The 26594-nt window shown below is 45.6% G+C and overlaps 1 protein-coding gene across 4 annotated transcripts in view; it reads right to left on the bottom strand.

Annotated features, from left to right (window-relative positions):
• Positions 1-1237: 1237 nt before the first annotated feature.
• The window catches only part of LOC110508131 (serine/threonine-protein phosphatase 5), a 36752-nt gene continuing 11395 nt past the window's right edge, over positions 1238-26594 (bottom strand). For 3 of the 4 annotated variants that reach the window (XM_090224055.1, XM_090224056.1, XM_090224057.1), the window contains 11 exons: positions 22680-22827; positions 22300-22421; positions 20229-20294; positions 19987-20085; positions 19783-19888; positions 15641-15783; positions 7876-7963; positions 7745-7785; positions 7445-7623; positions 4985-5066; positions 1238-4842 (listed from right to left, as the gene is read on the bottom strand). In XM_090224055.1, the coding sequence (XP_090080181.1) occupies positions 4780-4842; positions 4985-5066; positions 7445-7623; positions 7745-7785; positions 7876-7963; positions 15641-15783; positions 19783-19888; positions 19987-20085; positions 20229-20294; positions 22300-22421; positions 22680-22827 (1137 nt within the window). In that variant the 3' untranslated portion in view covers positions 1238-4779. The remainder of the gene's footprint in view (positions 4843-4984; positions 5067-7444; positions 7624-7744; positions 7786-7875; positions 7964-15640; positions 15784-19782; positions 19889-19986; positions 20086-20228; positions 20295-22299; positions 22422-22679; positions 22828-26594) is intronic. The other variant, XR_016492537.1, reaches the window with a different exon arrangement.

Below are 26594 nucleotides of genomic sequence, written 5' to 3'. Positions count from 1 at the left end.
GTCATAACTCTCGGATCAACCCTACACATCATCCAGAGCGTCCAGTGTGGCTCTGAACGCTCCGAGAGCGAAACGCTCTGAATTTGCTAACTCCCAAAGCCCACTCTGGCACTCCAGATTGAATTTACGATCACACCCGTAGTATAAACCAGCCTTTAGTCTTGAAATCTTTGGTTATTTAGTATATGGCCTTACATGTGAATCCTTAAAGAGATGGGTGGGGCTAAGGCTTAAGAGGGTGTGAACAATGCTGAATGGGTGTAGACAAAGAGCTCTCCAGTAGGTGTTTAAAACATTCAAGGGCCATTTTCTCAAAAGCGAGGTTACAAGTTTATCAACTTTCAAAGCAGAATTAAGAGTCTTTACTTTCATCCAACGCAATAAACATATTTTCAAATGTTGATAAATAAGGCCGTATTGAGCCGGTCAGTTACATATGTCTAAACACACCATGCTCTGGTAAAAGCCTATATGTGGCTGTTGGTATATGTCAAAACACACCATGGACAGGTAATAAACTATATGTGGCTGTTGGTGTATGTCGAGACACACCATGGTAATGAACAATACTTGGCTGTTGGTATATGTCAAACACACCATGGACTGGTGATAAACTATATGTGGTATATGTCAAAACACATCACGGACTGGTTATAAACTATAGATAGCTGTTGGTATATGTCAAAACACACCATGGACTGGTTATAAACTATACATAGCTTTTGGTATATGTCAAAACACACCATGGACTGGTTATAAACTATAGATAGCTGTTGGTATATGTCAAAACACACCATGGACTGGTTATAAACTATACATAGCTGTTGGTATATGTCAAAACACACCATGGACTGGTTATAAACTATACATAGCTTTTGGTATATGTCAAAACACACCATGGACTGGTTAAACTATACGTAGCTTTTGGTATATGTCAAACACACCATGGACTGGTGATAAACTACACACGGTATATGTCAAACACACCATGGTAATGAACTATACTGGGCAGTTGGTAGATGTTGAGGCACACCAGGGTAATAACCCTTTGTTGGTTCATGTCTAAATACCCAATGGACATGTAATAAACTATACATGGCTGCATCAGCAAATATATTGGTAATTTCATTAAAGTGGGACAGTTTCTTGACTCGAAACAGAACATTGCTGCCCTCTAGTGTCCGGATGCAGACCCTGTGTCCTGACATTTCAACAACAACAAATATGGCATTCAAAATCATTGGACTGAAAGTTTATTCAATAACTTTTTTTCCCCAAACATGTACACAGAATGTATTTTACATTTTTATATATATATATACCTTATATACATATACACACACACACACACACACACACACACATACACTTCAGTGTATAGAATGATCTAAAAAGTTGAAGGGACACGGCAGCTGGGCGCTTGGTGTCTGGAAATCTGAGCCAAACATCTGCAAATGGGCAAAGTCACTGGTAGACTAACAGTGGAGCAGGTTGGAGAATCACACCAGTGGTTGGCCTTGTAGCAAAGCAGGTTGGGAGAGAAGAGGGGTTGTGCAGGAGCTACCAGGAGACTGACGGGCTGAGCTGAAGAGTTAACATGGAGAGCAGCAACAGGTAGAGAAAAGGTGCAGTAGTGCAAAACAACAGAACAAGGATCAGCTTTGTTGAATGTGAAAAACAACATACATGTATAGCATGCGTCTAAACCATCTGACTAGTAGGAATGAACAGCACCGTGCAGAGTGAGACTGGAGTCAAATAACCAGGCTCATGTTTTCTCCTGAAGATGGAATCATAGCTACATTTTCTACTGTAAAAAAAGACTTTAATAAAACTATGTTCCAATACTGTAGCACATATTGCTCTCACAACCCAACCAGAGACACTATAAACCGAACAGTAGGTCAAGCAACAGTATGTTTTACAGTAGCAGAACAGTTTTACTGCTGTGACAGCGCGGATCATTCCAATTCTTTGGTACAAACGAGCTCCATACAGTATCAAAACTGTACCATGGAGGCTGCTGATGGGAGGATGGCTCATAATAATGGCATCAATGGAATGGTATCAACCACGTGTTTGGTACCATTCCATTGACTCCATTCCAGCCATTATGATACAGTATGATTAGGGTCAGAGCCAGTATTGAGCCATCCTCCCCACATACAGTATGGTTAAGGTTAGGTACAGTATGATTAACCAGTCTAATCACCACAAACCCAGCAGCTCCATAATGGATGCTTCAACACCAAACTGGCAGGGGTGGTTGGTTATGGTTGGTTATCAATAGCCACGATTTGGCTATTGGCCATGACCCTACCATGTTGTCTCTTCCTGCCTTAAATACCATGTTGTCTCTTCCTGCCTTAAATACCATGTTGTCTCTTCCTGCCTTAAATACCATGTTGTCTCTTCCTGCCTTAAATATCATGTTGTCTCTTCCTGCCTTAAATACCATGACCCTACCATGTTGTCTCTTCCTGCCTTAAATACCATGTTGTCTCTTCCTGCCTTAAATATCATGTTGTCTCTTCCAACCTTAAATACCATGACCCTGCCATGTTGTCTCTTCCTGCCTTAAATACCATGACCCTACCATGTTGTCTCTTCCTACCTTAAATACCATGACCCTACCATGTTGTCTCTTCCTACCTTAAATACCATGTTGTCTCTTCCTACCTTAAATACCATGACCCTACCATGTTGTCTCTTCCTACCTTAAATACCACGACCCTACCATGTTGTCTCTTCCTACCTTAAATACCACGACCCTACCATGTTGTCTCTTCCTACCTTAAATACCATGACCCTACCATGTTGTCTCTTCCTGTCTTAAATACCATGACCCTACCATGTTGTCTCTTCCTGCCTTAAATACCATGTTGTCTCTTCCTGCCTTAAATACCATGTTGTCTCTTCCTGCCTTAAATACCATGTTGTCTCTTCCTGCCTTAAATATCATGTTGTCTCTTCCTGCCTTAAATACCATGACCCTACCATGTTGTCTCTTCCTGCCTTAAATACCATGTTGTCTCTTCCTGCCTTAAATATCATGTTGTCTCTTCCAACCTTAAATACCATGACCCTACCATGTTGTCTCTTCCTGCCTTAAATACCATGACCCTACCATGTTGTCTCTTCCTACCTTAAATACCATGTTGTCTCTTCCTGCCTTAAATACCATGACCCTACCATGTTGTCTCTTCCTACCTTAAATACCATGACCCTACCATGTTGTCTCTTCCTACCTTAAATACCACGACCCTACCATGTTGTCTCTTCCTACCTTAAATACCACGACCCTACCATGTTGTCTCTTCCTACCTTAAATACCATGACCCTACCATGTTGTCTCTTCCTACCTTAAATACCATGACCCTACCATGTTGTCTCTTCCTACCTTAAATACCACGACCCTACCATGTTGTCTCTTCCTACCTTAAATACCACGACCCTACCATGTTGTCTCTTCCTACCTTAAATACCATGACCCTACCATGTTGTCTCTTCCTGCCTTAAATACCATGACCCTACCATGTTGTCTCTTCCTGCCTTAAATACCATGTTGTCTCTTCCTGCCTTAAATACCATGTTGTCTCTTCCTGCCTTAAATATCATGTTGTCTCTTCCTGCCTTAAATACCATGACCCTACCATGTTGTCTCTTCCTGCCTTAAATACCATGTTGTCTCTTCCTGCCTTAAATATCATGTTGTCTCTTCCAACCTTAAATACCATGACCCTACCATGTTGTCTCTTCCTGCCTTAAATACCATGACCCTACCATGTTGTCTCTTCCTACCTTAAATACCATGACCCTACCATGTTGTCTCTTCCTACCTTAAATACCATGTTGTCTCTTCCTGCCTTAAATACCATGACCCTACCATGTTGTCTCTTCCTACCTTAAATACCATGACCCTACCATGTTGTCTCTTCCTACCTTAAATACCACGACCCTACCATGTTGTCTCTTCCTACCTTAAATACCACGACCCTACCATGTTGTCTCTTCCTACCTTAAATACCATGTTGTCTCTTCCTGCCTTAAATACCATGTTGTCTCTTCCTGCCTTAAATACCATGTTGTCTCTTCCTGCCTTAAATATCATGTTGTCTCTTCCTGCCTTAAATACCATGTTGTCTCTTCCTACCTTAAATACCATGACCCTACCATGTTGTCTCTTCCTGCCTTAAATACCATGACCCTACCATGTTGTCTCTTCCTGCCTTAAATACCATGTTGTCTCTTCCTGCCTTAAATACCATGACCCTACCATGTTGTCTCTTCCTACCTTAAATACCATGACCCTACCATGTTGTCTCTTCCTGCCTTAAATACCATGACCCTACCATGTTGTCTCTTCCTGCCTTAAATACCATGTTGTCTCTTCCTGCCTTAAATACCATGACCCTACCGTGTTGTCTCTTCCTACCTTAAATACCATGACCCTACCATGTCTCTTCCTACCTTAAATACCATGACCCTACCATGTTGGATACTCTGAAAGAAACAGTAGGGATTATCGGAACTGGACACAATTCACTTCCCATTTCTTCCCCTTAACAATAACCCTTTGATTTCTGCAGAGCAGTAATGTGACAGCCATATGGTGAAAGCTCCATCACTACAGAGATCAAAGAGTTTGGGCCAAGGGGAAGGGAGCTACTCAGGCATGGCTGGGCGAGAGAGATCCCATGGAGCACAGTATGGACCAGTAGACAAGGGCATGTTGTTGGCCAGGGTCAGGGGTCAGACTGAGTGACTTGGGCTTGGCCTCTACATCATCCCCATCTGCATCAGGGAGTTGGCGTACGCCATGGGCTTCACATTCGGATGAGGCTGTGGAGGGGAAAGAGATAGAGACAGAGAGCACGAGAGAGAGGTTCATGATAGTAAGGAGATGTACTGACCACAGCAGTGAACTGGGTTAGTTTGGACTGGCTCACAGTAAGGACATATCATATATAATGGATGTACTGACCACAGCAGTGAACTGGTGAAACTGTGGTTTGAGGTCTGATCCACTGAGATGGATGTACGCTCCTTTGTTACACATCTGATCACTGTGGTGGTGGATGGGAGGGCGAGAGAGAGAGGGGTGAATGGGAGAGGTGGATGAGAGGGAGAGAGAGAGGTGGATGAGAGGGAGAGAGAGAGGTGGATGAGAGGGAGAGAGAGGTGGATGAGAGGGAGAGAGAGAGGTGGATGAGAGGGAGAGAGAGAGAGAGAGGTGGATGAGAGGGAGAGAGAGAGAGAGAGGTGGATGAGAGGGAGAGAGAGAGGTGGATGGGAGGGAGAGAGAGAGAGAGAGAGGTGGATGGGAGAGAGAAAGAGAGAGAGGTGGATGGGAGGGAGAGAGAGAGAGAGAGAGGTGGATGGGAGAGAGAGAGAGGTGCATGAGAGAGAGAGAGAGGTGGATGGGAGAGAGAAAGAGAGAGGTGGATGGGAGGGAGAGAGAGAGAGAGAGAGGTGGATGGGAGGGAGAGAGAGAGGTGGATGAGAGGGAGAGAGAGAGGTGGATGAGAGGGAGAGAGAGGTGGATGAGAGGGAGAGAGAGAGGTGGATGAGAGGGAGAGAGAGAGAGAGGTGGATGAGAGGGAGAGAGAGAGAGAGAGGTGGATGAGAGGGAGAGAGAGAGGTGGATGGGAGGGAGAGAGAGAGAGAGAGAGGTGGATGGGAGAGAGAAAGAGAGAGAGGTGGATGGGAGGGAGAGAGAGAGAGAGAGAGGTGGATGGGAGAGAGAGAGAGGTGCATGAGAGAGAGAGAGAGGTGGATGGGAGAGAGAAAGAGAGAGGTGGATGGGAGGGAGAGAGAGAGAGAGAGAGGTGGATGGGAGAGAGAGAGAGAGGTGGATGGGAGAGAGAGAGAGAGAGAGAGGTGGATGGGAGAGAGAGAGAGAGAGAGAGAGGTGGATGGGAGAGAGAGAGAGAGAGAGAGGTGGATGGGAGAGAGAGAGAGGTGGATGGGAGAGAGAGAGAGAGAGAGGTGGATGGGAGAGAGAGAGAGAGAGAGGTGGATGGGAGAGAGAGAGAGAGAGAGAGGTGGATGGGAGAGAGAGAGAGAGAGAGGTGGATGGGGGAGAGAGAGAGAGAGAGGTGGATGGGGGAGAGAGAGACAGAGAGGTGGATGGGGGAGAGAGAGAGAGAGGTGGATGGGGGAGAGAGAGAGAGAGGTGGATGGGGGAGAGAGAGAGAGAGGTGGATGGGGGAGAGAGAGAGAGAGTTGGATGGGGGAGAGAGAGAGAGAGGTGGATGGGAGAGAGAGAGAGAGAGAGAGGTGGATGGGGGAGAGAGAGAGAGGTGGATGGGGGAGAGAGAGAGAGAGAGAGGTGGATGGGGGAGAGAGAGAGAGAGGTGGATGGGGAGAGAGAGAGAGGTGGATGGGAGGGAGAGAGAGAGGTGGATGGGAGGGAGAGAGAGGTGGATGGGAGGGAGAGAGAAAGAGAGAGGTGGATGGGAGGGAGAGTGAAAGAGAGAGAGGTGGATGGGAGGGAGAGTGAAAGAGAGAGAGGTGGATGGGAGGGAGAGTGAAAGAGAGAGGTGGATGGGGGAGAGAGAGAGGTGGATGGGAGGGAGAGAGAGGTGGATGGGAGGGAGAGAGAAAGAGAGAGGTGGATGGGAGGGAGAGTGAAAGAGAGAGAGGTGGATGGGAGGGAGAGTGAAAGAGAGAGGTGGATGGGGGAGAGAGAGAGGTGGATGGGGGAGAGAGAGAGAGAGAGAGAGAGGTGGATGGGGGGGAGAGAGAGAGAGAGGTGGATGGGGGGGAGAGAGAGAGAGAGGTGGATGGGGGGGAGAGAGAGAGAGGTGGATGGGGGGGAGAGAGAGAGGTGGATGGGGGGGGGGAGAGAGAGGTGGATGGGGGGGAGAGAGAGAGAGAGGTGGATGGGGGAGAGAGAGAGAGAGATGGATGGGGGAGAGAGAGAGAGATGGATGGGGGAGAGAGAGAGAGAGGTGGATGGGGGAGAGAGAGAGAGAGGTGGATGGGGGAGAGAGAGAGAGAGGTGGATGGGGGAGAGAGAGAGAGAGGTGGATGGGGGAGAGAGAGAGAGAGGTGGATGGGGGAGAGAGAGAGAGAGGTGGATAGGGGAGAGAGAGAGAGAGAGAGAGAGAGAGAGAGAGAGGTGGATGGGGGAGAGAGAGAGAGAGAGATGTGGAAGGGAGGGAAAGAGAGGTGGAAGGGAGGGAAAGAGGTGGAAGGGAGGGAAAGAGAGGTGGAAGGGAGGGAAAGAGGTGGAAGGGAGGGAAAGAGAGGTGGAAGGGAGGGAGAGAGAGAGAGAGAGAGAGGAGAGGAGGAAGAGAATACTGTTACTGTCATCTTAAACTAAGGCTTTAGAGAGGGATGGCATTTGAAAGTCTTACAATATACGTTTTTATTTTAAATATGGCAATGCAGATGGAATCACTAAAATTGGATTGCATAGTGAGTCTGTTGCCATAGTTACCAGTAGTTGGGCGCTGAGAAGACTGTGATGCACTTCCCTGAGTGTGTGACCTCATAACCCTCTGCCTTGACCTCGTGACTGCGGACGATGTAATCCAGATTGTTCTGGTCAAGGAACCGCTCGGTGACATCCGGCCCAAACTGACAGCTCACACCTCGCTTAGACACACACCGGCCATTCTGAGACAGATGGAGGGGAGGAGAGAAAGTAGATAACAGTACTGCATGATGTCCTCTATTTGAAGCAGATTATTGTTGATGACAGAGTGTATTTCGAGTGTGGTGCAAGGAAACACCAAACCTGTGGCTGTGGATCTGACCAGAGAAGATCACACATAGGACCTGAAGAAAACAACAAACAAACTTATTCCTTGGTCCTAAAGAGGACAATAAAGATATTGATAAAGATATTGATTCATTGATTGATTTTACCAGAGTCGGGGGGCTGTCTGTTCCTGTCGATCTTCTTCAGATCATCCAATGTCACTCCGTCCTCACTGAAGAGCCCCCCGTGCATCACCTGGCACAGACAACACAACTATAGATAACAGTCTTCAAATGTCCAGTTGTACCACTGGAAGCCTAACAGGGAACCTACCATGTCCAGTTGTACCACTGGAAGCCTAACAGGGAACCTACCATGTCCAGTTGTACCACTGGAAGCCTAACAGGGAACCTACCATGTCCAGTTGTACCACTGGAAGCCTAACAGGGAACCTACCATGTCCAGTTGTACCACTGGAAGCCTAACAGGGAACCTACGATGACTGTTGTTACACTGTGCCAGAGATTAGGTGTCGGAGGTTAGAGGTCAAGGTTACCTACCAGGGTAGAATCTCAATTGCATACTCCTCAACCCTCCTTTTCAATAGAGAGGTTCTGAGGGACCATTGGCTTTCTCATTTAATGGGTTTTGAGAAGGAGGCGAGTAGAGAGGACGCCAGGAGTATGCAATTGAGATTCTTCCCAGTTGATAAGGTATGTGAGAAAACAACTGCTTCAAAGGGGGTGTGAAGGACTCCTATCCTCGATGAGGGGAGGAATCTGCCCTTCACCTACTAACAAATTGACACGCTTCTTGACTATTGGATTACTATCTGTTTCCGAGTCACGGAGGAAAGACGGACGGACCTTTGCCCAAATGAGAAAAGGCCCAGGACTTTGCCGTTGATGCATTGTGCCAAAGGTTAGGGGTCAGGGAAAAATTCACTTGAACGGCCCTCCAACTGGTGATTACTAGTGAGAAACTGCTTTATCATCCAACAAGTTTACCACTTGCAGCTCTCCGATGTCATTTGTCAACAAAAAAGACAGCAAGCATGGCAGCATCTTCAGCAGTTGTTTAAGAACAAAATACAAATGGTTGTTACATTTATTGTATTAAGAGAAAGCAGCTTGAGATACTTATGGTTAATGCTAAATTGTAATTATTTAGTCTCTATGGCCTATTTATTGCCTTACCTCCCTACTCTTCTACATTTGCACACACTGTACATAGATTTTCTTATTGTGTTATTGACTGTATGTTTGTTTATGTGTAACTCTGTTGTTTTTGTCACACTGCATTGCTTTATCTTGGTAAATAAATGGTAAAAAAAAAAAAAAAGAGCAAAACAATCAAAAGCCTTCATGTTTGACAGTATTTCACTGGGCTCCCGAGTGGCCCTAACCCTAAGGCACTGCGTCTCAGTGCAAGAGGCATCACTACAGTCCCAGGTTCAAATCCAGGCTGTATCACATCCGCCTGTGATTGGGAGTCCCATAGGGCGGCGCACAATTGGCCCAGTGTTGTCCGGGTTATTGTAAGTAAGAATTTGTTCTTAACCGACTTAAAAAATAAAATGAGGGTTCTATGGTAATAAAGTACCCATAAAAACACTGAAATACCATGGCCCCTTTTTAAATGGTTGTTTTTTAAAAAGATGACAAAAGGAGACAGCTAAAAAGGAGCGCTATCGTAAGCTTGGGAGGGACGAGAGGAATCATGACAAAATATATTTTGGAGCCAAATCTGTTTATTTGGGCAAGTAGCCTCACTGGCTGTGCGTTGAGTTGTAAATCATCAGGGGCCCGGCTGCAGAGCACACAACTCTGCTCTCCCCAGAACTGGATCATTATTAATTGATATGCATTTTTACATAATCCTCCTCTCTTATTAGGTCTTGGCATCTGTATGTTGTAGGTAGGTTGTAGCCTACATTGTGTTTCACAACACCTGACTTCACAACAACATGGCAGTGCTTGGAAGTTGGCATAATGGCAGGCTGTACAAGTTCACCTCTGGCCTTCACTATGGCCATGGAAGTCATCATCAGGGCATTGAGATGGGTGGTCGGCGGTGAGAGAACTAAGGAAGGGCTCCATCTCCCACCAATCCGAGAATACATGGATGACATGACTACACTGACCACCACTGCAGCATGCACCAGGCGGCTACTTACAAAACTGCAGGATAACATCAAGGGGGCCCGGATGAAAATCAAGCCAAGCAAATCTCGAAGCATCTCCATAGTCAAGGGACAGCTTAAAGATGTGAGGTTCTGCATTGGAGATGACCCGAGACCAACGGTGTCTGAGCAACCCGTCAAGAGCCTGGGTAGATGGTACAACGAAAGCCTCTGGGATAAAGATCAAGTGCAGCAAGTAAGGCAGGACATCGCCGACGGTCTTGAGAACATCAACAAGACACTACTGCCTGGGAAGCTCAAGCTTTGGTGCCTACAGTTTGGACTTCTCCCCCGGGTAATGTGGCCACTCACCGTCTAAGAAGTCCCAATAACAACAGTGGAGAAGATGGCGCGAACCATTACCTCATACGTGAAGAAATGGCTGGGTGTCCCACAATGCCTGAGTAACCTCTATGCCTCTATGGCAAAGGGGTCCTTGAACTACCTCTTACAAGTCTAATGGAGGAGTATAAGTGCTCTAAAGTAAGACTTCAGATGACATTGAAGGACTCCAAAGACCAGACCATTAGCAAGGCTGCACCTCCCTACAAACTGGACGGAAATGGACATCATCCAAGGCTGTGCAGCAAGCCACATCAGCCCAGAGACACCAAGACATTGTGGGGAATATCCAGCATGGAAGAGGAGGCTTTGGCCTGGCAGCAAGCAAACCAACATTCCATAAGGCAACAACATCTGAACGCAGGAAGCTGGTGGTCGGGGAGGTTCGCAGACAGGAGGAGACGGCAAGAAGTGCAAAGGCTGTTTCTCTTGCTAAACAAGGGCAATGGGCGCAGTGGGAAGGCCTGGAGAGGAGAAAGATCAACTAGAGTGAGCTTTGGCAAATGGAGGCAAGCAACATCAGCTTCATCATAAGAGCTGTTTATGTGCTTCCATCACCAAAAAACCTACATCAATGGTATGGCGAGGACTCGACCTGCCCCCTCTGCCCAGCTCCAGGCCGCTACACCTGGAGGCACAATCAGGTCCTACAGAGCCTGGCTGCAGCACTTGAGACCAAGAGGAGTGCAACCAATTCATTACCTCCAAAAACAAGCAATCCCGTCAAAACCGTGAGGGACAGAAAAGGCCCAAGCATCCTCCTAAGAAGCCAGAAACTGGACACCTAGCCATGGCACGGGACTGGAAGATGCTTGTTGATATTGGCCAGCAACTCATTTTTCCACTTGACATTGCTTCTACCAACCTTAGGCCAGACATGGTATTCTTGTCCCCTTCACAAAAGGCTGTGTACATCATAGAGCTCACAGTCCCGTGGGCGTTGAAAAGGCCCACGAGCGTAAGAAACTGCGTTACACAGAGTTGGCAGCAGATGCAACTCAGTGTGGCTGGAATGCAAAAGTATAGCTAGTTGAAGTGGGATGCAGAGGATTTGTGGCTTCTTCCACCATCAGGTTGCTGAAAGAACTTGGAATCCATGGACAGGCTGTGCGGCAGACCGTCAGAGCAGTTTCTCAAGCAGCTGAAAGAGGCAGCCAGTGGATCTGGATCAAACGGAAGGACCCTTGCTGGGCTATAACTGACCCCCTACCCCCACCTGAGAACCCAATTCAGATCCCTCCAACTTGAGGGCATGTGAGGTATGCGGTCAGCTGTAGAGCTGGCTCAGGGAAGAGGACGCCCCTGCCTTGCATAGTCCCGTGGGAAATCTTAATTGGGCATGGGACACAAGGTAAGGCTTGATCACCCTTTAGCTGGCCACCTTTGATGAGGGTGTTTAGTGATTAAAGGCCGAAACACCCACTGATTCGAAGGCACACTGAGGACGTGTCCCAAAATTGACATCTTAACCCAGTCTAAGAAATAAACCTCCCATGACACTCTGTCAACATCACGGCAAATCTCATGTGAGTGCATTCCATCTATTGGCACAATGGACAGTTTTTAACATCTCGTCCTGTGTTTTATGATTCTGTTAATAATGGAAACAGGCCAACTATACATGTTGTTCTTTAATAAGCTTTGCTCAGCTTTATTCTTTGGACAAATCTTTCCAGATGTCTTCATATTGTTTCCTCAATTCCACTTCTTGTTGCCTGTAATATTTCAAATCAAATCAAATTGTATTTGTCACATACACATGGTTAGCAGATGTTAATGCGAGTGTAGCGAAATGCTTGTGCTTCTAGTTCCGACAATGCAGTAATAACAAGTAATCTAACTAACAATTCCAAAACTACTGTCTTGTACACAGTGTAAGGGGATAAGGAATATGTACATAAGGATATATGAATGAGTGATGGTACAGAGCAGCATAGGCAAGATACAGTAGATGGTATCGAGTACAGTATGTACAAATGAGATGAGTATGTAAACAAAGTGGCATAGTTTAAAGTGGCTAGTGATACATGTATTACATAAGGATACAGTCGATGATATAGAGTACAGTATATACGTATGCATATGAGATGAATAATGTAGGGTAAGTAACATTATATAAGGTAGCATTGTTTAAAGTGGCTAGTGATATATTTACATAATTTCCCATCAATTCCCATTATTAAAGTGGCTGGAGTTGAGTCAGTGTCAGTGTGTTGGCAGACCTCACTACCCTCTGGAGAGCCTTACGGTTGAGGGCGGTGCAGTTGCCATACCAGGCGGTGATACAGCCCGCCAGGATGCTCTCGATTGTGCATCTGTAGAAGTTTGTGAGTGCTTTTGGTGACAAGCCGAATTTCTTCAGCCTCCTGAGGTTGAATAGGCGCTGCTGCGCCTTCTTCACGATGCTGTCTGTGTGGGTGGACCAATTCAGTTTGTCTGTGATGTGTATTCCGAGGAACTTAAAACTTGCTACCCTCTCCACTACTGTTCCATCGATGTGGATAGGGGGGTGTTCCCTCTGCTGTTTCCTGAATTCCACAATCATCTCCTTAGTTTTGTTGACGTTGAGTGTGAGGTTATTTTCCTGACACCACACTCCGAGGGCCCTCACCTCCTCCCTGTAGGCCGTCTCGTCGTTGTTGGTAATCAAGCCTACCACTGTTGTGTCGTCCGCAAACTTGATGATTGAGTTGGAGGCGTGCGTGGCCACGCAGTCGTGGGTGAACAGGGAGTACAGGAGAGGGCTCAGAACGCACCCTTGTGGGGCCCCAGTGTTGAGGATCAGCGGGGAGGAGATGTTGTTGCCTACCCTCACCACCCGGGGGCGGCCCGTCAGGAAGTCCAGTACCCAGTTGCACAGGGCGGGGTCGAGACCCAGGGTCTCGAGCTTGATGACGAGCTTGGAGGGTACTATGGTGTTGAATGCCGAGCTGTAGTCGATGAACAGCATTCTCACATAGGTATTCCTCTTGTCCAGGGCAGTGTGCAGTGTGGTTGAGATTGCATCGTCTGTGGACCTATTTGGGCGGTAAGCAAATTGTAGTGGGTCTAGGGTGTCAGGTAGGGTGGAGGTGATATGGTCCTTGACTAGTCTCTCAAAGCACTTCATGATGACGGATGTGAGTGCTACGGGGCGGTAGTCGTTTAGCTCAGTTACCTTAGCTTTCTTGGGAACAGGAACAATGGTGGCCCTCTTGAAGCATGTGGGAACAGCAGACTGGTATAGGGATTGATTGAATATGTCCGTAAACACACCGGCCAGCTGGTCCGCGCATGCTCTGAGGGCGCGGCTGGGGATGCCGTCTGGGCCTGCAGCCTTGCGAAGGTTAACACGTTTAAATGTCTTACTCACCTCGGCTGCAGTGAAGGAGAGACCGCATGTTTTCGTTGCAGGCCGTGTCAGTGGCACTGTATTGTCCTCAAAGCGGGCAAAAAAGTTAGTCTGCCTGGGAGCAAGACATCCTGGTCCGTGACTGGGCTGGATTTCTTCCTGTAGTCCGTGATTGACTGTAGACCCTGCCACATGCCTCGTGTCTGAGCCGTTGAATTGAGATTCTACTTTGTCTCTGTACTGGCGCTTAGCTTGTTTGATAGCCTTGCGGAGGGAATAGCTGCACTGTTTGTATTCGGTCATGTTACCAGACACCTTGCCCTGATTAAAAGCAGTGGTTCGCGCTTTCAGTTTCACACGAATGCTGCCATCAATCCACGGTTTCTGGTTAGGGAATGTTTTAATTGTTGCTATGGGAACGACATCTTCAACGCACGTTCTAATGAACTCGCACACCGAATCAGCGTATTCGTCAATGTTGTTATCTGACGCAATACGAAACATCTCCCAGTCCACGTGATGGAAGCAGTCTTGGAGTGTGGAGTCAGCTTGGTCGGACCAGCGTTGGACAGACCTCAGCGTGGGAGCCTCTTGTTTTAGTTTCTGTCTGTAGGCAGGGATCAACAAAATGGAGTCGTGGTCAGCTTTTCCGAAAGGGGGGCGGGGCAGGGCCTTATATGCGTCGCGGAAGTTAGAGTAACAATGATCCAAGGTCTTTCCACCCCTGGTTGCGCAATCGATATGCTGATAAAATTTAGGGAGTCTTGTTTTCAGATTAGCCTTGTTAAAATCCCCAGCTACAATGAATGCAGCCTCCGGATAAATCGTTTCCAGTTTGCAGAGAGTTAAATAAAGTTAGTTCAGAGCCATCGATGTGTCTGCTTGGGGGGGAATATATACGGCTGTGATTATAATCGAAGAGAATTCTCTTGGTAGATAATGCGGTCGACATTTGATTGTGAGGAATTCTAAATCAGGTGAACAGAAGGACTTAAGTACCTGTATGTTGTTATGATCACACCACATCACGTTAACCATGAAGCATACGCCCCCGCCCCTCTTCTTACCAGAAAGATGTTCGTTTCTGTCAGCGCGATGCGTGGAGAAACCCGTTGGCTGCACCGCTTCGGATAGAGTCTCTCCAGTGAGCCATGTTTCAGTGAAGCAAAGGACGTTAGTCTCTGATGTCCATCTGGAATGCTACCCTTGCTCGGATTTCATCAACCTTGTTGTCAAGAGACTGGACATTGGCAAGAAGAATGCTAGGGAGTGGTGCACGGTGTGCCCGTCTCCGGAGTCTGACCAGAAGACCGCCTCGTTTCCCTCTCTTTCGGAGTCGTTTTTTTGGGTCGCTGCATAGGATCCACTCCGTTGTCCTGTTTGTAAGGCAGAACACAGGATCCGCGTCGCGAAAAACATATTCTTGGTCGTACTGATGGTGAGTTGACGCTGATCTTATATTCAGTAGTTCTTCTCGACTGTATGTAATGAAACCTAAGATGACCTGGGGTACTAATGTAAGAAATAACACGTAAAAAAACAAAAAACTGCATAGTTTCCTAGGAACGCGAAGCGAGGCGGCCATCTCTGTCGGCGCCGGAAGTCATGATTTGTAATTCAAAATAAAGCTGTGAGAGAGACTTTCAGAATTGTTCCTATTTGAAAGCTGCAACTTTAGGACAATACCTTTAAATTGTCTTAATGCTTTTAAAAGGCCATTTAAAATTAGCAAGATTTGGCTTCTGGCTGTTTGGTTATGCAGGCTATAGCAAAGGAATAAGCCAGGAATAAGGAATAAGCCACTTGACATGGCCCTGCTGTGGGCTGCCTGGCCAGCTCTTTAATGCCAGACAAGTTGAAATACTCTATACACAGTCTGTCACATCACGATGTTGGACAGTCATCTTCGATATCCAATATTGTAATATGGCCCAACCCTATTTCCCAGTTCAAAACATGAAAGTACCAACTCATATTTACGACCTTCCCACTTGGTTATGAATGCAGCATCACCTACCAGGGCTTGCCGTTGATGCACTGGGCTATTGATTAGCGGTCACAGGTCAGGGTTACCTACCAGGACTTTGCCATTGATGCACTGGGCTAGAGGCAGCCACTGGAAGACCTCACTGAAGAGAGTGAACATCTGAGCGGTGTACTTGGCCTTCACCTCCCCCTCAAAACCATACATCTGGTTCATGTTGTCAGTCTCGTGGTTACCTAGTTACACAGAAACATATGGACATTAGTTAAAAATACAATTTACCCTTCTCTAAGCCATGCCCCAGAATTTTGGGCAAAATTAATAATGGAAATGCTCTGATGGATACCAACTGTGGTCGAGTCAGACACCTCAGACAAGCTTACATTTCAGACCCATGGAAGCCCAGGGGGGCAAAAACACAGATTTCATCCCAAAATAAATGGTTTAAAAATGGCTAAATAATTGAACAGTGCTTATATTTAGATACATAAAATACAGCCTGTTGAAGTGTTTTTTTTATCCTAAATTATACTGTTGAATTGTTTGTTAGCTAGCTGGTCAGCTAGCTCTCATTGCAAACAATGCCAGTGCTAGTAGCCAGCTAGCCTTAGTTAATATAACTAGTTTTTCTCCAAATGCATGTTAGCTAGCTAAATTGGCTTATTAGGAATAGAACTTTCATCTGCTGTCGACATGCACAAACAATTTAAGAGAAGCTCCAAAATTAGTTAGCAGTTTGAATGCAGTGCATTGAACCGTCCAGTGGCTAGCCACACTACAAACTTAATTTGACCAGGTTCCTGTGAAGCAATTGTAATGACAGTCCACCACAACATACCCAAGAGTCTCCTGATCAGCAAGGGGTAATCTGTGTTTCATTTCATTGTGTATTAAAAATACCATTTGAGATCATTGTGAGGTGTTTTCTCCAGTGGTTTGAAAGGGGAATTGGGCTTCCTGGGAAAATGTTGACCAAGGTTGCAACAGTAACCAAGGGGGGCGGGGCTTAGGGAAGAGTCAATTACACATGGGAATAGAAGACCAGACACTGACATACAACAGTTTTTATCAACATTAATGTAAGAGCAGGTAGAAGGAGTCAGGGAGCAGCATACTGACCACTGAGGAAGGAGTCAGGGAGCAGCATACTGACCACTGAGGAAGGAGTCAGGGAGCAGCATACTAACCACTGAGGAAGGAGTCAGGGAGCAGCATACTAACCACTGAGGAAGGAGTCAGGGAGCAGCATACTAACCACTGAGGAAGGAGTCAGGGAGCAGCATACTGACCACTGAGGTAGGAGTCAGGGAGCAGCATACTGACCACTGAGGAAGGAGTCAGGGAGCAGCATACTGACCACTGAGGAAGGAGTCAGGGAGCAGCATACTAACCACTGAGGAAGGAGTCAGGGAGCAGCATACTGACCACTGAGGAAGGAGTCAGGGAGCAGCATACTAACCACTGAGGAAGGAGTCAGGGAGCAGCATACTGACCACTGAGGTAGGAGTCAGGGAGCAGCATACTGACCACTGAGGAAGGAGTCAGGGAGCAGCATACTGACCACTGAGGAGGTACGATGAGTCAGGGAGCAGCATACTGACCACTGAGGTAGGAGTCAGGGAGCAGCATACGGACCACTGAGGTAGGAGTCAGGGAGCAGCATACTGATCACTGAGGAGGTACGATGAGTCAGGGAGCAGCATACTGACCACTGAGGTAGGAGTCAGGGAGCAGCATACTGACTACTGAGGAGGTAAAAGGAGTCAGGGAGCAGCATACTGACCACTGAGGAGGAAAAAGGAATCAGGGAACAGCATACTGACCACTGAGGAGGTAGAAGGAATCAGGGAGGAGCATACTGACCACTGAGGAGGTAGAAGGAATCAGGGAGGAGCATACTGACCACTGAGGAGGTAAAAGGAGTCAGGGAGCAGCATACTGACCACTGAGGAGGTAAAAGGAGTCAGGGAGCAGCATACTGACCACTGAGGAGGTAGAAGGAATCAGGGAGGAGCATACTGACCACTGAGGAGGTAAAAGGAGTCAGGGAGCAGCATACTGACCACTGAGGAGGTAGAAGGAATCAGGGAGGAGCACCCTTTAATGGTTCAAACAGCCGACCAATCAATCAGTCTGTTACAATTGCTTAGCAAACTTTTGGAAATAATTGTGTTTGATCAAATAAAAAAAAGTTATTTTACAGAAAACAAAATAACACTTTCAGCATGCTTATAGGGAAGGGCACTCTTCGTGCTCGGCAATGACACAAATTATTGGCTGAAAGAAATGTATAGAAGATTGGGGAGCTGTTCTGTTAGACTTCAATGCAGTTTTTGAGGTCATTGATCATAAGCTATTGCTGAATGTTTGTTTTTTTAGGTGTTATGGATTGTAAGTTACCCATCTAATAGAACACTGAGGGTTTTCTTTAATGGAAGCCTCTCTCATGGAAATTCTGTTGAGTGGTGGCTAAAATGGGAAAGAAGGACATAGGTAAATTGCAGTTGGTCTAGAATAAAGCAGCACCTATCGCACTTAGACGCACACAGAGGGAAAGTGTCAGTAACATGCATGTCAGTCTCTGCTGGCTTTAAAGTTGAGGACAGGGTTTAGGAAAATAGGCCACGTTGTGATTGGTGATGTTTTGTACATTTTCAATATGATTCTATTCGCCCTCTGGTGGGATTTACCGGGACAGAGGAAAAATGGCCCAAATTTAAAAAATGTATAAAACGGAAACCGAATGTCCGAGAGACTTTGTTCGATGACTTCCCGGAAGATCCGGCCCCCGTGCATAGCCCGCCGCCGTCCTCGAATTTTACAAATGTTCGCGGACGTCTAGTAAGGGACTTTTGACTGGTACTGTAGTTTAGACACTAATCGGTACAAGACATACACCAGATGTCTCTTCCCAGTCCCCAGGTTCAGAACAGAGGCTGGGAAAGGCACCATTTTTAAATAGAGGTAACTCAAGCTAGCAATAAGCATAGATTTAAACAAATAAAAAAAAATGATAAAAGAACACCTTACTGCACAAAGGGGACTTTAGAGAGACGGCCATTTTAGAAACACTATCGTTAAAAGGTTTGGGGCAACTTAGCTTTTCTTTCAAAAACAAGGACATTTCAATTTTTGTCCATTAAAATAACATCACATTGATAAAAAATACAGTGCTGACATTGTTAATGTTGTAAATTACTATTGTAGCTGGAATTTTTTTATGGAATATCTACATAGGCATACAGAGGCCCATTTTCAGCAACCATCACTCCTGTGTTCCAATGGGACGTTGTGTTAGCCAATCCAAGTTTATCATTTTAAAGCTAATTGATCATTAGAAAACCCTTTTGCAATTATGTTAATTAACACAGCTGAAAACTGTTGTCCTGATTAAAGATGCAATAAAACTGGCCTTCATTAGACTAGTTGAGTATCTGGAACATCAGCATTTGTGGGTTCGATTTCAGGCTCAAAATGGCCAGAAACAAATACCTTTCTTCCGAAACTCATCCGTCTATTCTTGTTCTGAGAAATGAAGGCTATTCCATGTGATAAATTGCCAAGGAACTGAAGATCTCACACAACGCTGTGTACTACTCCCTTCACACAACAGAACAAACTGTCTCTAACCAGAATAGAAAGAGGAGTGAGAGGCCCCGGAGTGTCTAATTTGAGAAACAGACACCTCACAAGTCCTCAACTGGCAGCTTCATTAAAATAGTACCCACAAAAAACCACTCTCGAAGTCAACAGTGAAGAGGCGACTCCGGGATGCTGACCTTCTAGGCAGAGTTCCTCTGTCTAGTGTCTGTGTTCTTTTGCCCCTCTTAATCTTTTATTTTCATTGGCCAGTCTGAGATATGGCTTTTTCTTTGCAACTCTACCTAGGGCCAGCATCCCGGAGTCGCCTCTTCATTGTTGACGTTGAGATTGGTGTTTTGCGGGTACTATTTAATGAAGCTGCCAGTCGAATGGACTTTTCTTTCAAAATCAAGTGAACCCAAATGTTTTCGAATGGTAGTGTATATTGTATTGTAATTTACACTGTACCATGTATTAGACCTAGATATGGTGTGTATGTACTGATATGTTGGCTGTGTGAGACATTTTAAATAGTACATTATTAGTCAAAAAAAGCATTATGTCATATTTCATGTGGACCCCTGGTAGAGTAGCTGATGCTTTTGTAGCGGCTAATGGGGATCCTAATGAATATCAAAAATCCAAATACTGACCTCTGAGGAGGTAGAAGGAGTCAGGGAGGAGCAGCTTGAAGCCAAACAGAGTCAGGATGACCTCTAGGGAGAACGAACCACGATCCACAAAGTCTCCATTAAATAGCTGTGTTCTATTGTTAAGTGTTATAATGTACATTTCAATGAATACTAACACACACGGTTTACTGCACATGTCACTGTGGCTGTGACTGAACAGGATACATAGGGGTTGGTCTCAGAGGGTAAGCCGTTCAGCTCAAAGATGTTTATAAGATCGTAGAACTGTCCATGTGTGTCGCCACAAATGGTTATCTTTTCTGTCTGTTGGGGAGAAAACAGAGGACAGGCAGGTTTAGGCACAGGGACAGTTCACCTGCTGAAGGGGATAATCATCTTGACAATTGCAGGACAGGAGAGAAGGAAGAGCAATACCAGGAAGTCAACAAATATCATGGATGTCTCACCTCTTTTAATGTGATCTCAATAAGACTGGGTAGTTTGGATAAGAGTTCTTTGACTTGGATCAGAATCTGAAAGGATACATTTTATTAGTTAACACAAATACAGGATTACATGTTTTATATAAGGGTTTTTATTTCATAAGGTTTAGGGCAATGCGTAAGTTTAGTAAACTAGGGCCCTCCCGAGTGGCGCAGTGGTCTAAGGCACTGCATCGACGGTGCTTGAGGTGTCACGACAGACCCGGGTTTGATCCCAGTCTGTGTCACAGCCAGCTGTCACCGGGAGACCCTTGAGGCGGCGAACAATTGGCCTCATCAGTCTACACACAATACCCCATAAAGACAAAGCAAAAACAGTTTAGGAATTTTTGAAAATGTATACAAAAAAAGAAAAACTGCGGAAATATCACATTTGAATAAATATTCAGACCGTTTATTCATTACTTTGTTGAAGCACCTTTGGTAGCGATTACAGCCTCGGGTCTTCTTGTTAATGACGCTACAAGCTTGGAACACATGTATTTGGGGAGTTTCTCCCTTCTCTGCAGATCCTCTCAAGCTCTGTCAGGTTGGAAGGGGAGTGTTGCTGCACAGCTATTTTCAGGTCTCTCCAGAGACATTCGATCGATCGGGTTCAAGTCCGGGCTCTGGCTGGGCCATTCAGAGACTTTCCCGAAGCCAATCCTGCTTTCTCATAGCTGTGTTCTTAGGGTCGTTGTCCTGTTGGAAGGTGAACCTTGGCCCCAGTCTGAGGTCCAGAGCAGTATGGAGCAGGTTTTCATCAAGGATCTCTCCGTACTTTGCTCTGTTCATCTTTCCCTCGATCCTGACTGGTCTCCACGGCCCTGCCGCTGAAAAACATCCCCACAGCATGATGCTGCCACCACCATGCTTCACTGTAGAGATGGTGCCAGGTTTCCTCCAGAAGCGAAGCTTGGCATTCAGGCTAAAGAGTTCAATCTTGGTTTCAACAGACCAGAGAATCTTGTTTCTCATGATCTGAGAGTCCTTTAGGTGCCTTTTGGAAAACTCCAAGTGGGTTGTCATGCCTTTCACTGAGGAGTGGCTTCCATCTGGCCTGATTGGTGGGTGCTGCAGAGATGTTTGTCCTTCTGGAAGGTTCTCCCATCTCTAGAACTCTGTCAGAGTGACCAGCGGTTCCTTGGTCACCTCCCTGAACAAAGTCCTTCTCCCTCGATTGCTCAGTTAGGACGGGCAGACAGCGCTAGGAAGAGTATTTGGTGGTTCCAAACTTCATCCATTTAATAATGATGTAGGCCACTGTGTTCTTGGGGACCTTCAATCCTGTAGAAATGTTTCGGTACCCTTCCCCAGATCTGTGCCTTGACACAATCCTGTCTCGAAGCTCAACAGACAATTCCTTCAACCTCATGGCTTGGTTTTTGCTCTGACATGCACTATCAACTGTGGGACCTTACATAGACAGGCGCGTCCCTTTCAAAATCATGTCCAATCAATTGAATTTACCACAGGTAGACCCCAATCAAGTTGTCGAAACATCTCAAGGATGATCAATGGAAACAGGATGCACCTGAGCTCAATTTCAAGTCTCATACCAAAAGGGTCTGAATAATTCTGTAAATAAGGTATTTAAATTTGCAAAAAAAATTCTAAAATGTTTTCGCCTTGTCATTATGGGTATTGTGTGTAGATTGATGAGGAAAAACCTTTATTTAATACATTTTAGAATACGGCTGTAACGTAACAAAATGTGGAAAAATTGAAAGTCTGAATACTTTTCGAATGCACTCGATATTATTTAGCAAATGTAAAGACAACATTAAAATTAACAATAGTCTGACAATATTAGCCTATCACTTGTGAATGACGTAATTCTCCTGTCTTGTGATCTTAACTGTATATCTGCCTCTCATTTTTTATTAATTTGTAAACATTTCTAAAAACATAATTCCGCTTTGACATTATGGGGTCTTGTGTGTAGGTCAGTGACACAAAATCTCAATTGAATCTATTTTAAATTCAGGCTGTAACACAACAAAATGTGGAAAAGGTCAACAGATGAGAATACTTTCTGAAGGTAATGTATGTGTACCTGATAAGCACACTTTCTGTGCAGTTTCTTCTGGTCTTTGAAGCACTCCATCATCTCTTTCATGAACCTCATTGTCACCTTCCCTTCTTCCAGCTTCGGTCCTGTGTACTGGTCCTCGATCACTGCATGGTGGCACAATCAATCAACCAACTAAACCATCAAATGTATATAGCCCATTTTACAGAGACATTTGTCACTAAGAGCTTTACAGTAACTTAGCCTCGAAGGGTCGATGAAGCACAATGTATACAGGCAGTAGCCCATTATTTCTAGACATTAAAATGATGACTGCTGGATAATATATAGTTTTACAACAGTTATGATACCCAATATTTTATTAAAGTAATTAATCATAAAATATGAGATGAGAAACCACTCACTCATGTTTTCGATGTCTAGGGAGTCTACGACTGATCTCTTCATCTCGTCGCTAGCAATGGCTCTCTCGAAGGCTTTCTGTTTCACGATCTTGTTGCACTCCTGGTACTTCATCTTAGCGTCCTTATCGTTAGGTCGCACGCGCACTACCTAACCCCACAACAACAGGCAAACACACAGGGGGAGGAGCAGAAGTACAGTCAGTCACATGCAGCATACCACCTTGGATCCCACTGCTGGCTTGGTCCTGGATGGAAAACCAGATGCCTCACCAATTCAAAAAGAAAAGGAAAAAAAAAGCATTATTTACCTCAAATCTGAAATCTACAATAGAAGCTTAGTGTTAAGAGATTTTAATCAAGGTTTAACATGAATGATTAAATAATTATACTCAGAAACTTAACCATTTAGGTATTAGAGGTTATGTAGCATGGATAAGGGGTAATTGGAAATGATAACCATTGTGGAAGAAGGAATGTGTGTGTCTAAAGTAAGCAAAGAGTCTCATTAACCTATGTTTGAAACAACTCACCTATGACTTTGTGGCGATAAAATAAGACAGCGAGAGCCCTTCCAGGATTTCCTTATCTGGAACTGTCTGCTAAGTGGTAAGAAACTATGGTGAGACTTCAGGAGTTAATCCAGATATAGTGTGTCAAGTATGTGTGCTAGTGAGTTGGAATTAACTTTTGAACCTGCTTTGTCCTGGTCGAGAGGAGATACATTTTATAACCTTAGACGTCATATTTGATATATAAATTGTTGTACAGGGTTCTATGAGCAGCGCTCTCGAGAATAAATGCTATTGCCTAATTTTGGTAGACTGGTCTCTGTCTATTTTATGCAAATAAGGATCTTACAAATTCTTAGGAACAGACAGAGTGATTTTAATTGAATTGGTTAATGAACACATATAGGAATTGTAAAATTCCTTTAACAGTTAGTATTCAGCTAACCACGGTTTGTGGTCATCTGCTATCCTTTAGCTTGAAAAGCTATTGCCAGTTGTGTACAACGCGACTCAGACCAGAACATACCGGACCTATTTTTCTCTCCATATCCCCGGATTTCAACCGCAAGCTCTTGACATTTACACCTGGATCTCGCAGCTAGCTAGCTGCTATCCGTGTGACTATTGGCTTACGTCGATCCCGGAGCAAACATCAATTGTTCTGGAGCTAGCCAGCTGAAGAGTTCCACCAGCCGACTGGACTACACCGACGTTATCTGCCCGAGGGAGTTATCCAACTGGCCCCTCGGTCGCGACGTTACCAGAATGCCCATCTGCGGCCTGCCAATCGCTAGCTGTCTTATCGGCTGCTATCTGAATAGGTCTATTGGACAATTTTTCTTGGGTCAATATAACTATATCTATTTTGCCACTTGGATTGATCCCCTCTACCACACGGTACCCCACTAATCTACCGACGGAAACGCACGAGGTGGCTAAAAACAGCTAGCTTGCTACCAATGGCCCGGCTAGCTGTCTGAATCGCCGTTACCCCAACCAACCTCACTACTCACTGGACCCTTATGATCACTCGACTAAGCATGCCTCTCCTTAATGTCAATATGCCTTGTCCATTGCTGTTCTGGTTAGTGTTTATTGGCTTATTTCACTGTAAAGCCTCTAGCCCTGCTCATTATACCTTATCCAACCTTTAAGTTCCACCTCCCAACACATGCGATGACATCACCTGGTTTCAATGATGTTTCTAGAGACAATCTCTCTCATCATCACTCAATACCTAGGTTTACCTCGACTGTATTCACATCCTACCATACCTTTGTCTGTACATTATACCATGAAGCTATTTTATCGCCCCCAGAAACGTTTACTTTCTGTTCCAGACGTTCTAGACGACCGATTCTCATTGCTTTTAGCCGTACCCTTATCCTACTCCTCCTCTGTTCCTCTGGTGATGTAGAGGTGAATCCAGGCCCTGCAGTGCCTAGCTCCACTCCTATTCCCCAGGCGCTCTCTTTTGATGACTTCTGTAACCGTAATAGCCTTGGTTTAATGCATGTTAACATTAGAAGCCTCCTCCCTAAGATTGTTTTATTCACTGCTTTAGCAAACTTTGCCAACCCGGATGTTCTAGCCGTGTCTGAATCCTGGCTTAGGAAGACCACCAAAAATTCTGAAATCTCCATCCCTAACTACAACATTTTCAGACAAGATAGAACGGCCAAAGGAGGCGGTGTTGAAATCTACTGCAAAGATAGCCTGCAGAGTTCTGTCCCACTATCCAGGTCTGTACCCAAACAATGAACTTCTACTTTTTTTTTTTTAAAATCAACCTCTAAAAACAAGTCTCTCACCGTTGCCGCCTACTATAGATCACGCACTGCCCCCAGCTGTGCTCTGGACACCATATGTGAACTGATTGCCCCCCCATCTATCGTTAGAGCTCGTGCTGCTCGGTGACCTAAACTGGGACATGCTTAAAACCCCAGCCATCTTACAATCTCAGCTTGATGCCCTCAACCTCACACAAATGATCAATGAACCTACCAGGTACCACCCCAAAGCCGTAAACACGGACACCCTCAGATATCATCCGAATCAACTTGCCCTCTAAATACACCTCTGCTGTTTTCAACCAAGATCTCAGCAATCACTGCCTCATTGCCTGCATCCATAATGGGTCAGCGGTCAAACGACCTCCACTCATCACTATCAAACGCTCCCTGAAACCCTTCAGCGAGCAGGCCTTTCTAATCGACCTGGCCAGGGTATGATTTCATTCCGTCAGTAGAGGATGCCTGGTTATTATTATTATTTTTTTAAATGCCTTCCTCACCATCTTAAATAAGCATGCCCCATTCAATAAATGTAGAACCAGGAACAGATATAGCCCTTGGTTCTCTCCAGACCTGACTGCCCTTAACCAACACAAAAACATCCTATGGCGTTCTGCATTAGCATCGAACAGCTCCCGTGATATGCAACTTTTCAGGGAAGCTAGAAACCAATATACACAGGCAGTTAGAAAAGCCAAGGCTAGCTTTTTCAAGCAGAAATTTGCTTCCTGCAACACAAACTCAAAAAAGTTCTGGGACACTGTAAAGTCCATGGAGAACAAGAACAACATTTCCCAGCTACCCACTGCACTGAGGATCGGAAACACTGTCACCACCGATAAATTCAATAAACATTTTTCTACGGCTGGCCATGCTTTCCACCTGGCTACCCCTACCCCGGTCAACAGCACTGCACCCCCCACAGCAACTCGCCCAAGCCATCCCCATTTCTCCTTCTCCCAAATCAAGTCAGCTGATGTTCTGAAAGAGCTGCAAAATCTGGACCCCTACAAATCAGCTGGGCTAGACAACCTGGACCCTTTCTTTCTCAAATTCTGCCGAAATTGTTGCAACCCCTATTACTAGCCTGTTCAACCTCTCGTGTCGTATGAGATTCCCAAAAATTGGAAAGCAGCTGCGGTCATGCCCCTCTTCAAAGGGGGGGGGGGGGTCAGACAGATTACCGACCATTTCGAATCCCACCATACCTTCTCCGCAATGCAATCTGGTTTCAGAGCTGGTCATGCGTGCACCTCAGCCACGCTCAAGGTCCTAAACGATATCTTAACCGCCATCGATAAGAAACAATACTGTGCAGCCGTATTCATTGACCTGGCCAAGAATTTCGACTCGGTCAACCACCACATGCTCATCGGCAGACTCGATAGCCTTGGTTTCTCAAATGTTTGCCTCGCCTGGTTCACCAACTACTTCTCTGATAGAGTTCAGTGTGTCAAATCGGAGGGCCTGTTGTCCGGGCCTCTGGCAGTCTCTATGGGCGTGCCACAGGGTTCAATTCTTGGACCGACTCTCTTCTCTGTATACATCAATGACGTCGCTCTTGCTGCTGGTGAGTCTCTGATCCACCACTACGCAGACGACACCATTCTGTA

Source organism: Oncorhynchus mykiss, chromosome 27, assembly GCF_057628025.1.
Source record: "Oncorhynchus mykiss isolate SJ-2025 chromosome 27, ASM5762802v1, whole genome shotgun sequence".
NCBI lineage: Eukaryota > Metazoa > Chordata > Actinopteri > Salmoniformes > Salmonidae > Oncorhynchus > Oncorhynchus mykiss.
The sequence above is the reverse complement of the archived record's forward strand: the minus strand, read 5'-3'. Positions and strand labels throughout refer to the sequence as shown.